Below are 15,681 nucleotides of genomic sequence, written 5' to 3' on the forward strand. Positions count from 1 at the left end.
GTAGATTGTATCTTATTCTGGCATAAAAATCTTATCTGTTCTAAACAGATTGTTTTGTCTTTGTTATAATCAAAAGCTACGTAATGCTCAACCTTCTTTCTATTTACTGTTTAGAGTTACTACGGATGAAGTACTTGGTCTGTATTTCCATGGGTTTTAGACCTAGGAAGAGAAGTGCTAGGTGTGCTGGGAGAGAGTCCACCACGAGGGTCTTGCCTTCCTAGACATCTTGCTGGGTTGCCTAGAATGCAGCAAAGCTCTGAGACTATTCTTTACTCAGGGTGCTTCTCAGGACTGTGTTTACAGTTAACGTCCTTGAGGGCAGAGGTCATACCCTCCCTCTAGAACAAATAACAGTTTGTTTCTGTTTATGATAAAAGCAATGAATTCTCAAACTCGATATTCCTTAAGTATGATGAAAAACTACTACGTGTGTGGTCATAGGTATGGTGCTACTGCTATTGTGCTGTCCCAGTGGAACTTCAGAACAAGAGAAGTGATGCAAATATACTGAACTCACGGCTGCCTGCTATGCTACGAGTGAGAGAGGTCTTTGTCGCTAATCCATGAGCATCCTGTGCCCTGCTAGCATTCATGAAACAGTAACAGGCTAACAGATTAGTTTACAAGTAGGATAAAATCAAGTCTCATATCCAACATGCTATGCTTAAGATGCTGTATCTATATTTATAAGAAGTTGTATAAAATGATTAAGTTCTATTTGGCATAATATTTTCCTTTCATATATTAGTTTATAATTTTTAAAAGTTAGCTAATTTGTTGAAGCCTAGTTTTAGTGTTATTTTTTTTATAATGAATAGTTTAGGAATTTTCTTTATAAAAACATGGCTGAGAAAATTTAGCTTAAGCTTTGTTAGGAATCATGTTATTTACACGTGCACCTATATGTAATTGCAGTATGCAAATCCACAAATTATACATTTATTTCCTAAATTAAAAAAAATTCTCAGAGTAAGTTCTTAAAAATAGAAACAGAGAGTGAACATAAATATTAGACAGATTTTTAGAAGAAGCATTTTACAAATACATGATACAAATGTTTGGGACAAACGCCAATGTTATAAAACTTACAAAAATAGGTAAGATACAAACACAGATATCAAGGGCTCAAGTAGAAAGAAAATGCTTTTTGAAAATTGTGATGGCAGCATATGTACAAATGTGCTTGACACAGTGGATGAATGTAGGGATTGTGATGGGAGATGTAAGAGCCCCCAATTAAAGTAATTAATATATTAAAAAAAGATACAAACACAATATATTTTGGTTGGAATTTCAGAGATGCTTTTTTTTCTTTTCTTTTCCCTTTACCTCAAAAGTTACAAATACTTTTGAGGCAGCATGTATTGTTGCACTTTTGATTTTTTGCTGCACAGTTAATGAACTTGAGAGACTTGATGACTGGTGATCATCTACTTGACCTTCCCATTCTTTTGTTTCCTCTTCTTTGATTAATAAAGGTTTTCCTATGCTCTGGCCGACAAGGGTACAGACTTCTTGAGCTTTACGCCATGCGTTCTCAACAGCAAGAAGACAGGCTTTCCGTCTTAGGAATTAAATGCAAGCATTATTAATAAGAGAATGGTGAGCCATTGCACTGAACAGTTTCAGGAATTGGTCATTTACTTAAAGATGTGCTTAACTTACCGGAGTGTCTCAACAGAACCTGGTGTATGATAGAATTGTGGTGGACTGATGACAACAGAGCTATCTAGCTTTTCAACAAGAAAGTTGCAAATATTTTGCATTTTTCCAAATTCAGTAAATGTAATGCAGACCTGTAAATGAAAAGGCATTTGAAATTATTCTCATGCATGATGATGCATGTAATTTAAAAAAGTAAAGTCAAATTTCACAGTATGTAACAGGTAAGAAAAAAGGTGATCTTATATTTTTAATGAAAATAAAACTATTTTGTTACTAGATTTAGGAATTTTACTTATTTTGAACGTTGTGGTTCTTAGATTTTATGTCAACTTATACCTGGATGAAATGTAGGGGTGGAGTCCAACCTGTCAATGACGATGCCTCCTTGGATGTGTGGCCTTTTTACCCTTGGCCTCCCTGCTTGTTTGGGCTCGGTGTTTGCCTCTAGGGTTGATCTCATGCGGGCACTAACCCTGGGAGTTGCCAGCGTCTTGCCATGCTCCCATGTGACTCTGCATCCAGTGGCTGGGATGGCTCGACTTCCTCTTCACCTTTCAGCACCTTTGGCTGCAGCCCTGACCCAGGGACTTGAGTTGGACTGGGCTGGCACACCTTATTATTATTATTATTTTTTAACAAGAGAGGAAAATGAGGCACTAAGAGGGATTTCAACCCCCATAAGAAGGCATAAGAAGGGATTTCAACCCCCATCTTCAGACGCCAGTCTGATGCTGTTTCTGCGTGCCAGGCCTCTCCGCAAACAGTGATCCCTCCTGTCCAATGCAGAAGTCCCCACACCTTCTTGATAAAAAATTACTTCTTGATATAAAGTTCTTTCTTACATATAAGTGTCATTGGTTTTGTTTCTCTAGACAACCCAGTCTGACACGAAAGTTATATAATTTTGACTTGAGTATTTTTAAATTTTCCTTAAGGCAATAAGGGACATTTTATGATGCAAATTGAAGAAATTCCCTTTGCTTTATCTTTTTTATTCAATTCATCACTTCAAACTGCAAAAGAATGGGATACACTGAAAGTGATGTTCAAATTGCACAAGAAAACAACATGCTTTTGTCAATAAAAGCATGTTATTTTCTCTTTAGTGGGAACATACTCTACTTTCTATTATTCCACTAACTTCCTTTCAAGAACCTCTGCCTCTGTGTCATGATTACTTCCTTTCTTAATCTCATGTTTGCTTTTATATTTAATGTCTCAAATAAGTCTGGAAAGTTATCAATGAGTTCTGAACCTGTCTCATGCTTCCTAGTATTTGTTCTTTCCGCACTGCCAGATCTTCATTCAAGGTGTGCACTCACTCGGCATCCCCCCCCCCTTAGGAGACACATTCTTATGTTTATTTTTCAAACCATTTCCTCCCCACCCCCTCTATTTTTCATAGGTGCCACTTTTCATTCTCCTGTCCCTTATCCGTTGGTTTAAAATATTTCAACATCTATGATCATTTCTGGAACTCTTCTACCATCATAATTTATTTTTCAGTTTTTAAAACTTGTAATTGAAACTTTCAAATATATAAAAAATGAATTAGTAGTATAAAGAACCCCAAGAATGATGAGGGCAACGAATGTACAAATGTGCTTGCCACAATGGATGGATGAATGGATTGTGGTAAGAGCTGTATGAGCCCCAATAAAATGATTAAAACAAAGAACCTCCACATACTATTAACCTCATGGCAATTTCTACTTTTCACTTCATTTATACTAAATACATACTCCACCGTGTTTGGTGTAGAGTTCTAGGAGTTTTGACGAATGGACAGTTATAAATAACCATGATATAGACGTATACAATCCATTCTACTACCCTTCCAAAGCCCTCAAATAACTCTTTACGGTCATCTTCTCCATCTACTCAAAAGCCTCGGCAACCACTACTGTTCCTCCATCTCACAGACTTGCCATTTCCAGACTGCCCTGTAAATGGAACCAAGCATTGCTTAGCATAATGCATTTGAGATTTGTCCATGTTGTATGTCATTTGTCCTTCGTGGTACTTAGTAATATTCCTTTATGTGGGCATACGACAGTTACAAAACATGAGGGTTAGTTCCAATTTGAAGCTATTATGACTAAAGCTGCTTCTTTCTCAAGGTTTTGGCTGTTCTAGGTCTTTTGCATTTTTATATGAAATTTATGTTTGTCAATTTCTACAGAAAATCATGGCCATGATGTTGATTGGGATTTCAGAGTCTATACATCAAATTGGGGAGGAAGTGACAATGTAAATAAAATTGAGTCTTTCTGAACCATGAATGAAACAGAGATCTGCTTATTTAAGGTTTTAAATTTTTTCCCATAATGTTTTATAGTTTTCAACATACATTTTTCTTTTATCAGATTTATTCCTAGGCATTTCTTATGAAATTGCTTTTCTACTTTTAATGTTCAATTGTTCATTGATAGTATAAATAGTTTTGGAATATTGATCTCATATCTTGCCACCTTGTTAAATTCATTTTATTGATGTTTTACCCTTCTCTTTTTTAGTTCTGATAGCCCTTTTGTAAGTTCCAATGGCTTGTCTATGTAGATGGTTATTCCTATTGCTATGTAGACGGTTATAACTTTATTCCTTTTCAATCATTTATTCCTTTTTCTTGCCCTTATAGTTTGCTGTTGTGAGATGGGAGTTCTGTAAATGGCATCAGTTAAATTTTGTTGACAGTTTTATTTACCTTTTTATAATTTTACTCATTGTGTCAACTTGCTTTTATCAGTTATTCAAAAAGAATTAATGAAATCTCCAAGTAAGACTAACGTATAGCTATTTCTATTTTTCCATTTTTGCTTCAAGTACCTTTAAGCTCTTTTATTTGGTGCCTAAATGTTTACGGTTCTTCTGTCCTTTTTAAATTAACCTCTTTATCATTATGAAATGGTCTTCTTTTAATCTATCATGTTTTATTTTGTTCTGAAATCCTCCATGTCTGATATTACCACAGCCACTTCAGCATCTTTGGATTCATGTTGACAGGGTGCACCTTTTCCCATCATCTTACTCTTAACCAACTTATGTCTTTATTTCCTCCTAGATTATATTTTAAAAACTTTACACTGTTACCAATTTGTTTTTTGAAAGTGAATTTCTTCCAGAGAGCGTATATTTCTACACAGTACTCCTTAAAAAAATTATTACTAATTGGTATTTAATACATATATCATTCCATAGTTTGATCACGTCAAGCAGATTGTACAATTGCTATCACAATTCAGTACAGACTACACATTACTCTTAACGGAGGAGGTATTTAGACAATTTATATTTAATGTGATTATTAATATGGCTCAGTTTAAATCTGCCATCATGCTATTTGTTTTCTATTTGTCTCATTTTTTGCCCTTTGTTACTTCATTCATCATTTTCTGCCTTCTTTAGGATTGAGATTACTACTATTATTCCATTTTATATGTCACTACCTTAATTGGTTATAATTCCTTTTGTTACTATTTTAGTAACAGCTAGTTTATTGTATACATATTTAATGTATCAATCTACTTTAAAGAGATATTTTACCTTTTAATGTATGCCTAAGGACTTTATATTACTATTTGTCCTCTACTCAGCTGATTGCTATTGCTGTTATATTTTATTTTTATGTATGCCACAATACCTACCAGCACATTTTGTTTTGATTAAACTGTCAATTATACCTAAAAAATTATCTAGAAGTATTTTATATTTTATTTATCCTTATAGTTACCATTATTGGTGCTCTTCATTTCTTTGTGTAGATTGGCTCCCCCTGCCGCTTCCTGTTATTGATTTCTTCCTGCCTACATATCTTTCTTTAATGCTTTTTGTAATGAGGTCTGTAGGAGATCTATTTTTCTCAGCTTTCATCTCTGAAGATGTCTTTCGGCCTTTGTTTCTGAAGGATGTTCTTTATAGATACAGAAATCCACAGGTTGAAGGTATTTTCTTTGAATATTTTAGCATATTGTTCCATGGTTTCCTTGTAAACTTTCTGCAGAGAATTTGCTGTCACTTTATTTTTCCCCTCTGGACATAATGTGTCTTTTACTCTGGCTCTTTTAAGATGTACAACTGGCTTTGAACAACCTAATTATGATACAGTTTTCACATTTCTTGCATTTCGAATTTATTAGAATTTTTGGATCTTAGGGTTTATAGTTTTCATCAGGTTAAAAAAAGTCTGTCCATTATTTCTTCAAATATTTTTATTTTCTCCTAATTCCCTCCTTTGGGGCTTACAGTTCTCCTTGACTTCTATCTTTTCCTACTGTTTGAGATGCCAACATGATATGGTGATGGTACTAGGGCAGCCACTTAGGACACAGCACTGAAAACTGTGATTGCCTATGTACGTCTAGCGGGCCTATCTCACTGTTAAAAGCGAGGCACATTCCTTTATCTTGATTAAGCCAATGCGTTTTGGGTTTTGTTTGGATTGTTCCCACAAGTCAAGTGGTTATTTTTACTATATATATATAATAGCATTATATTCAGGTATCCTCTGACAAGACCTGTGCTTAATATTTTGCATACAATTTCTGCATTCTTTAAGGGTTAGGGTTAGGGTTAGGGATGACATCCTCCTAATATTATCTCAACTAAAGAGCAGCACTAGGCGAAACACGTTTCAGCTCGATCCTAAAGGGCTGCAATTTTAAAGTCTACTAAACCCACTTCTGTCTAATCAATTCAACTCTGAGAAACCGCAGGGAAGAGCAGAACTGCTCTCTGGAGTTTCCAAGACTGTAACCACTCAGGGGAGGAGACAGCCTCTCTTTTCTCCTGCGCAGTGAATGGTTCACATTGCTGAGCTTGTCCTTAGAAGCCCAATGTGCCAACAGGGCTTCTCTGGGCTTCCTACTAGGGAAAGAAAATTCAATTGGAGGTAATTTTTATATCTTCAAAACTCACTGTTTTATTGTAAAAATCCCCCTGTAAACACTGACATTTATGTAGCTCCTCAACTCATGCACAATCTCCTCAAAAGTCAGACTTTAAAAAAAGCCCTCTGACACTACGGTTGTGTCATGGAAACACATAATACAGTATGGTACTGACATAAGAATCTTCAAGCCAGAGTTTTCATCAAGTGCCCTTCAACCCTCACAGAACTACTCATCTGCTGTTACAAAAGTCACATAAAATTCTCAACCTTCAATATAAGTATCATTAAAACAAAAAGATGTAGCAGAATAAGGTGGAAGGTTAAAATTCTCTAAAGCATCTTTCACAATGCAAATCCCATGTACTATGTATGTGAAAGGTAATGTTCTACCATACATTATATCAGCAATTTAATTGTCCATGAGAACATTGAAATATGTTAGACGTACATTTTGTGGGCTTGTTACAACTATGCTCACAAATCCGTACTCCATTCTGTATGTACAATTTGACATGCCTTGTTCCTTGTGATCCACTCTCGGGCTCCACTGATCGTTGTTACTGACTGAAAGATAATCCATCTATTACTGTTGTAGATGCTGTCAAGTTGGTTTGGGCTCATCGTGATCTTACACACAACAGAAAGAAACAATGCCTCGTCCTGACAATCCTCACAATTGTTATATTTGAGTCTACTGTTGTAGTTGCTCTATCAATCCCTCTGAGAGTCTTCTTTTTTCATTGACCTATTTTACTTCAGCTACCAAAGTGTATGATATGTGTTGACTATTAGGAAATCCTTACAAAATATAGTCAGATCCGCTCTTAAGAAATTTGAATGTAATTTTAAAATTAAGCAAAGCAGAAGAAAGAGGAAAAGAGCTTATCGAGTCTTTAGTCATGTGTCATAGTGAGAGTAAGCAGCTTTAATACATTCTTTCTCTTTGGAGGCCAGTTCCTCAAAACTTCCCACTGTCCATGAAGCCTGGCTGGCATCGCTAAGAATATTTCCTTATTCTTTTAAATCAGAAGACCAAACGGGTACTGGAAAAGTAGCTTAACATTCTCCCACCATTTAATGGCTACAGTTTGGAATCTTTCCAGACTGCTCTTTGGAAGGTATTTTTCTGTCCCCATTACTATAAGTTTTGACAAATGGCTTCCTGAAGTCATTTTGACTAATTTATATATTCTTTGTGGTAGTTATATTTTAGCTGGCAACCCCCCACAAAACTATGAAACTAAGCACTGGGGCAAGAGTATAGTGGTACATACTATTTCAAGACGTAAGACAGAATTTTCTTTCTGTATGTGGCCTTTGGGAGGTCTGAAATTGAGCACCCTCAGCCTACACTCACAAGCAATTTATATTTAAATAACCCTCAATCTATCATAGGACAGTAAAATTACATTGTGAAACAAAAGGCTGAAAAGTGTTTAAATTCTTTATGTTATTGCTTTATTAATTTATTTTTTATCTGAAATTTCTCACTTTAGTTTCCTTCTCCATAGGACATAATTTCACTTAAATTTTAATGAGGTGGTAATTGAGTGCTACATGTCTCCTTTTTAAAAGTGTTTTCTGTGGTAAAAATTTATATAACAGAAAAAAACTTACAAATTCAACATTTTTTTTACATGGCCAATTCAGCAACACTGATGTTCATCATGCTATCCCTTACTTTTATTGAATTCCATTACTTTTATTGAATTCCATAACAATATCTCTTTTAAGAGTCAAATTTCTTTTGAAAGCTTAGTTGTGACACTAATTATTTTAAGAAAGATAATCATTTATCAATACCATGAAAAGGATTTATCATATACATTTTAGTTTCAACAATAAAAAAACAAAACTAAATCTCACTACCATCAATTCAAGGCTGACTCATAGTGACCCTCTAGGACAGAGCAGAACTTCCCCCAGGAGTTTCCAAGACTTGAATGGTTAATAGGAGTTCTACCTCGGAGAATCTAGTTTCAAACTATTAACCTTGCAGATCGCAAACCAATGCAGAATCACTACACCATTAGGACTCCTCCCTTCAAGAATAAAAGTAGACGATAAGTTGTTCCCACAATTTTAGACTATTAATGACATACCTCTGCTTCCATATGATAAGCATTTTCTACTCTTCTGAAATCCTTTGTCACTGTCACGTTTTCTGCCTGAAACAGAAAGTACAGGAGCACAATTAGTAAGTAATTACTTATTAAACACAATTTCTTAAAACATAAATTAGAAACCAGAACTTAGTAAAAAGATCTCTTTTGCCTGATGTTCTAAATTTTAAAAGTGACATCAAGTAAACTCAGAAACCTAAATTATTTGCTGGAAGTCTATCATAATGGTTGTTCGACTTACAGTAATTTTTATAGTACCTTAGAGAAAGTAAGAACGTAAGGTTGTATATGTATACATGCTACTTTACAATGAATGTATGAGGAGTCAGCACACCTAAGTATCTCTGATATTATAGGAATATTACAATTTAAAAGATATGCTTAAGATAAGTTTAATGAGTAGCTATCATCTGCAACTTTGGATTTTGGAGCCAGTTTCCACATTTTAGTAATTATATTATTTATTTTATTATTAACCATTTTACTGGGAGCTCTTTAATAATCTTACTAATACCACAGATGCCACATCAAATTGTTTTGAGCATTTAGAGATAAATTATATATAAAGTACTTGTCACAAAGAAGACATTGAGAAAAAGTAGATGCTATACAAATAAATAAAATGTTTCTTGCAATATTAGGCCATTTTGTTTTTAGAAAGTACCGTTGATCCGTAAAATTTTCTGGGAAAATGCAGTACATGACTGGTGGAAATGTTACATTTCTTATTCACTTTTCAAAAAATTTTAAAGTTTATGAAATGGGTTCTACTCACCCTTGAAGAACTTTTGTTTTATAACTCTATGCAATTAAAAATATATGTTTTAAATATTATTAGCTGTGCCCAACAGTGATTTAAATATGGAATACACATCTGCACCTGTATTTTAAGATATTCACTAATTTTTAGCAATTTGTGATCAAGACAAATTTTAAATACTTTAACTTGAGATTTTTTTACTCAAGTGCTAATTTTAACTCCTCCAATGTCTTATCGCTCCAGTGATAAATAAAATTTTTGTATAATAAATACAATATATGTTAATTGCCAAAAAGTAGATTACACCAACTTTTAAAAATTTGGTCACATAATTGTTGTCATTCAATATTCTTGTATGACATTCAAACATATTTTTCTTCCATTTTTAGATGTCTTTTTGGTTTATTTTCTCCCTTTTTTGGATAAACTCATAAAACTTTTGATTTAAAATTATGAGATGACTATGTCAAGAAAGACACACGAAGAGCATCCTTTATTATTTTTGTTTTTAACAGTTACTGTTTTTATCAAAAATAAAAGATGTGCTGCCATTGACTTGATGGCACCTCGTGTCAATTTACCATACTGAAATGCTGCCTGGCCTGCTCCTTACCCAGAATTACCAGCATGTTCAAGTCCGCTGTGGTAGCGCCTATGCCAGTCCCTGGGGTGTCCCTCCCGCAGGCTGGCCCTCTGCTTCACCATGCGGGAGGTCCTCTGCCGGCGTCCTGTGTGAGCTGCTAACACGGCTGTCCCCACCCGTCAACACGGATCAGAGGGAACTCACCAGTGACTTAATCATGTGGGGGACACTGCAATGGAGTTTGGATTTCCCGGACCATCCGTAGCCTTCTGCAAACTGAGTATTTACCATTGAAGCTCTGACCCCATTCCCTCCTTCAGATTTGGGTATATTATTTTTAATCTTTGACTCACACAGGCTGGTGCGTGACCTCCAAGCGGGCTTAGCTGACACCTCACTTGGATGGCTGCTTGTTTGAAGACAAGCCTTTAAGTCCAGAGACATGTTCTTATTGATAGCGGACACTTAGAGAGCTCTTCATGGAGAAAACCGTCCCGTCGGGCCATGTCATAAGGGCTAATTGTTCTTATTTGGGGCTAGTGTGACCCCCACTCCCCCTCCATCCATTCATAGATCGATGATTTCTATAGGGTGTGGCTCACTTTGGTTCATTTTATGACAGAGAACACTGGGGCAAACGGCAAGTGTTTACAGCTTACGCTTCAAGTTGAAGATTTCATGGTGCAAAACAAAACCACTTGCAGAACGTCCCTCCCAAACGCACCCAGTTTGCCCTGTCTATTCACACGCGTACTGCAGTCAATGCAGTCCGCAGGCCATGCCCGGGGCACGGGTGCCGCGGTCCCTTGGAGGCTTCTGGCGCCCGGGGTCCCCGCGGCCTCGCCGGCTGCGGCGCCTCACCTGCAGGCCTTGCTGCTGGAGGCTCTGGGAGATGTAGTCCAGGCGGCGGCAAACGCTCTTCTTGGCCTCGGCCGCCACCTCCTTGGTGCTGCTCACCCGGATGGCGACCTGCGCGCGGTCGGGGCCGGCGGACACCTCGGCGGCGCCGTGGACGTGCGCCTCGCGGGTCGCCGGGAGGGGCTGCGCCGAGGGGAGGGGGCGGCGGAGCCCCGGCCCCGCCTCTCCGCACGGGAGCAGGCTGTTCTCCCGGCCGCGGTCGGCCCAGGGAACCAGTTCCACGAACACCCGCGACGCCGGCGGCTGCTGCTGGGACATAGCGGCGGCGGCGTTCCCATGGCAACCGCGGGCCGACGGCGGCCGGAGCGGCGCGCGGCGCGGAGCATGCCGGGATCGCCGTGGCGGGCCCCGAACTGGAAGGAGGCGGGGCGGACGTTAGGGCGTGTGCGGGGCGCGTCTTTAAGGAGTTTATTGTGTTTACCCTTAAACATCTCCGCGGGCTGGCTCTCTAGTCGCCTTACTGGGAGCTCCACCCTCCCCGCTCTCGCAAGTTCGGGGCCGGCGAGGCGGGGTCGCGGGGCGTGAGGTGGCATCTGCACGTCACTGCGCGCCTGCGATTTCCCGCAGCCTTACCGCCCGGGCGGCCGCTAACCCGCCAGGCGTTCCGTGGAAGAAAGAAGAGGCCACCTGCTCCTGTAAAGACCTACAGCCTCTGAAGCCCGCAAGGGCCCTATATGGTCCCCCAAAGTGGGAATTCCCTGATGGCGGGGGATTCGGTTTTCCTTCTCTGCCTTACTGGGGAGGAAAAAATGCCCGGGACCTTCCGGGTGCACCAACTAGCATTTTGAGGCCCTGCAGCGCCAATGATTTTGTTTGGTAGCTACGGGCGGGCAGCAGGATTGGTCCTCTCCAAGCCAAAAGGCCCCCGCAGGAGGCTGGAAGCCAATGCAGACTAACTGGGCGTGCTCCAAATTCAGGCCCTGGAGCCCGTCAGGCGGTACACCTGGGTGGGCCCAAACTTGGCCAGGTGGGCGGTATTATACCTAAGTGGGCGGTACAGCTGGGTGGGCCCAAACTTGGCCAGGTGGGCTTAATTCACCCAATAGGGTCAACCAGTGTGGTCGACCACGCCGCAGGGAGCCCTGGTCGTTTCTTTCCCTTGGCTGCTTCTCCACTTTCTGTTCGGCCTCAGCCACGTGTGGTTGTGCAGCCCCATGAGGTTTCCGGTGTTCAGTAACTGTAAAGCCTGACACTTCCACTGTCCTTTATAAAAACCCACTTGGGTCACAAACTAGGTTTTGGGGTGAATTCTTTCTCATGCGAAGTCAAGAACCTAGGTATTTCCCACCCGAGAAACCTAGCAGTTTCCTTTGCTACATTTTATTGTTTGAGAGAGGAACCAGTTGTCATGAGCTATTTATTTGCCACTTTGATCTTGGACAATCCATTATGCCTGTGAATTTCAGGTTCTTCTCCTACAAAGCAGTATTGATAACAACTTTCACATTTGCTTCTCTTTGCAATTATGTATCCGGAGCTTGGCCAGAGTATAAAATGATTTAAAAGTATTAATAAAACTTAGTAGTAATAATAGCTAAAAGGTGGGCAAGATTTAAAATTTTTCTAAAATCTCTGGGAAAGGTCTGGCCTTGAATTGAAGCATAGCAGACCAAAGTAGGGTCGTAGCACATTCGGCGTGGACATGGTGTAACTAACAGTAACTTAGATCTTTTTTATTCCCTTTTCTTGGGAGAACCTCCTCCATAACTCCCTCATATAAACCTAAAGTTCCCCTGGTCTTTCCTTCTCCCACATTCATGAATTTTCTCTACAACACTTAATAATGACCTTTGTTTAAAAAGCCCTCTTGTTTAAATCTCCCACAAAACCAGCGTTTTATCAAGAGCATTGAGAACAAAAGTGAGAACTTTGAATGAATTCTTACGGATTGAATTGTGTCCCCACAAAATATATGATCAATCTTAACTCTGATCCTTATGATTACGATCCCATTTGAGAATGTGTTTCCTTTTTCAATTAGGGAAGCATTATTAGTGTGGGCATGTGCCAAGTGTAAGTAGAACGAGGGAAGGTAGATGCCATACTACGTGAGAAAAAAACCAGGGAGCAGAAGCTGAGAGAAGGACCTCCCTTGAGAACCAAGGAAGAAAAAGAAGTCTAGTCTAGCTCCCTGAACTCAGACCTCTAGCCTCTTAATAAGAGAATTAAGCAACCCACTTGTGTTTCTGTTCTAAAAGCAATAGTTAACTAAGATGACATTTTAGAAAGAGAAAAAAACCCCAAACTATTTTCTCAGACAGGAACCTGAAAAGTTAATCGACAATCCTTTTGTAATTTTCTCTATCATTTTAGTCTTTTCATTAATAAGATAAATTATAAGGCCTGGTCACTCATTTATTCGGCCCATGTTATTGTTAGGTCCTACCAAGTCGGTTCTGACTTAGAGACCCTGCATGCAACAGAATGAAACACTGTTTGGCCTTTTGCCATTTTCACAAAGGTTCGGGTTGAGCCTATTGTTGCAGACACTGTGTCAGTCCATCTCCTTGAGGGTGTTCTTTTCCACCGATCCTTTGCTTTGCCAAGTGTGATGTCCTTTTCGAGGGAAGGGTCTGTTCTGATAACCTATCCAAGATACATAAGAAGTCTCAGCATCTTCCCTTCTAAGGAACATTCTAGTTCTACTTCCTCCACGACAGATTCGTTTTTCTGCCAGTTGATGGTGCTGTCAATATTCTTCAGCACCATACTTGAAATGCATTCAATGGTCTCCAGTCTTCCTGTATTTGTTGTCCAGCTTTCATTTGCATAGGAGGTGAATGAAAATACTACAGTTTGAGTCAGGCCCACCTTAGGGCTCAAAGTCACATCCTTATCCTTCAGCATTTTAAAGAGGTCTTGTGCAGTAAAATTTACCAATGCAATAAGTTTTTTGGGGTGGTGGTGGTAATTTCTATGAGCATTGGTTGCAGATTCCAATAAATAAAATCCTTGACAACGTCAATCATTTCTCCCTTTGTGTTACTAATTGATCCACTTGTGAGAATCAGTTGTCTTTACATTGAGCCTGATCAAGCCCCAGTTGCATAGTGGGCTGTACATTGGTCTGCTAACCACAGGGTCAGTCAGTAGTTTGAAACCACCAGCCACTTCAAGGGAGAGAGAGGGGGCAAATCTTTTGTAAAGATTTGCAGTCTCGGACACTCACACGGGCAGCTCTGCTCTGTCCTGTATGGGTTGCTACGAGTCAGAATTGACTTGATGACAATGAGTTTTGTGTTACAATTGTATTCTTTGTTCTTCATCAGTGAGGACTTCAAGGGCTCTATGTAAGCAAGGCTGTGTAATCTGCATACGGCAGGGGGTGAAATGAATCTTTCACCAGTCTGTTGCTGCGTTCTTCATAGAGTCCAGATTCTCAGAATATTTGCTCAGCACACAGATTGAACAAGTAGGGTGAAAGGATTCAATCCTCATGCACACCTGTCCTGATCATAAACTGCAGCATGCCTTTGTTCTGTGCTAATGCCTGCCTCTTGATTCATGTGCAGGTTCCTCTTAAGCACAATGAAGTGTTCTGGAATTCCCATTCTTCTCATGGCGATCCATATTTTATTATGATCCACACAGTCCAGTGCCTTCACACAGTCAGTAAAACACAAGGAACATCTTTCCCACCCCTTTTCTGTCAGTTTGTCATACTATAGTGCCTAGCCTGTTGCTGTGATGCTGGGAGCTATGTCACTAGTCTCTCAAATTACAGCAGGGTTACCAAGGTGAACAAATTTCAGTGCAGCTTCCAGACTAGGAACAGATTATGAAGGAGAAAGAGCCTGTCTATGTCTGAGGGACTAACAACTGAACTCTATAAGAACAGCAGCATAACATTGGTAGATCCACTGAAACCTGTTGAACAATAGTGGAACTTTGTTACAGATAGTGCTAGAAGATGTGCCCCAGGTCTGCAGGCACTCAAAATAGGACCGGGGAAAGGCTGCCTTCTCAAAGTAGAGCCAACCATCCTGACATGAAGGCAGTAAAGCTTTCAGATATTTCATTTGCTGATGGGGCAAGCAAATGAGGAGAAACAACACTTTGTGATTGGAATATAGAATGTATAAAGTGTAAAGCTATGAAAATTAGAAGTAAAATATGAAATGGGATACATTAAGATCAATATCTTAGGATAGATATTGGCAATTTAGAATCAGATAATTATGTGGTTGACCATGCTTAGAATGACAAATTCAAGAGGAATGGTGTGGTATACATTATTAAAAATAACATTTCAAGATCTATCTTGAACTAAAATGTCTCTGATACTATAATATACTCTATGCATATAAGGAAATCGAATCAATACAACTATTTTTCAATTTTACACATCAACCAACAAAGTCAATGACGATGAAATTGGAAAATTCTACCAACTTCTTCAGAGTGAACCTGATCAAACATACAATCAAGATGCTTTGATAATGATTGGTAATTGGAATGTGAAAGCTCTAAGCAAGGAATAAATCAATTATAGGTGTTAGAGCAGGATGGTGCTTCGTAGGGCTTTTAATGGCTGGGTTTTCAGAAGGAGGCTGTTAAGTCTTGTGCCTGGAGTGGGGGGTGGACTGGAACCTCCAACCTTTGGTTATCAGTTAACCATGCTAACTCTTTGCACTAAACAGGAACCGTCTTTCTTGCTGTAAATATAATTAGAGTTCTACTTTGTGAGCTGTTTCCATTAAGAAAACACTCTGATAACATGTGAGTGTAGAAGGTGAGGCCG

The 15,681-nt window shown here is 39.1% G+C and overlaps 1 protein-coding gene across 1 annotated transcript; it reads right to left on the reverse strand.

Annotated features, from left to right (window-relative positions):
• Positions 1–920: 920 nt before the first annotated feature.
• On the reverse strand, positions 921–11,230 carry IRAK1BP1 (interleukin 1 receptor associated kinase 1 binding protein 1). The gene is made up of 4 exons (XM_075554864.1): positions 10,884–11,230; positions 8,659–8,724; positions 1,669–1,799; positions 921–1,567 (listed from the first exon to the last, which is right to left on the reverse strand). The coding sequence occupies exons 1-4, from the start codon at positions 11,196–11,198 to the stop codon at positions 1,297–1,299; spliced, it is 783 nt and encodes a 260-aa protein (XP_075410979.1). The 5' UTR covers positions 11,199–11,230; the 3' UTR covers positions 921–1,296.
• Between the last annotated feature and the right edge of the window lie 4,451 nt (positions 11,231–15,681).

This window comes from Tenrec ecaudatus, chromosome 7 (genome assembly GCF_050624435.1).
Source record: "Tenrec ecaudatus isolate mTenEca1 chromosome 7, mTenEca1.hap1, whole genome shotgun sequence".
Classification (NCBI taxonomy): domain Eukaryota; kingdom Metazoa; phylum Chordata; class Mammalia; order Afrosoricida; family Tenrecidae; genus Tenrec; species Tenrec ecaudatus.

Bases quoted from the DNA above. Each gene is read 5' to 3' on its own strand.
- IRAK1BP1 (XM_075554864.1), bottom strand. From the start codon at position 11,198: ATGTCCCAGCAGCAGCCGCCGGCGTCGCGGGTGTTCGTGGAACTGGTT. The intron at 8,725-10,883 runs GTGAGGCGCCGC...TTTCTGTTTCAG, and splicing joins TCCAGCAGCAAGGCCTGCAG to GCAGAAAACGTGACAGTGAC. The intron at 1,800-8,658 runs GTATGTCATTAA...TTTCATTTACAG, and splicing joins CTTATCATATGGAAGCAGAG to GTCTGCATTACATTTACTGA.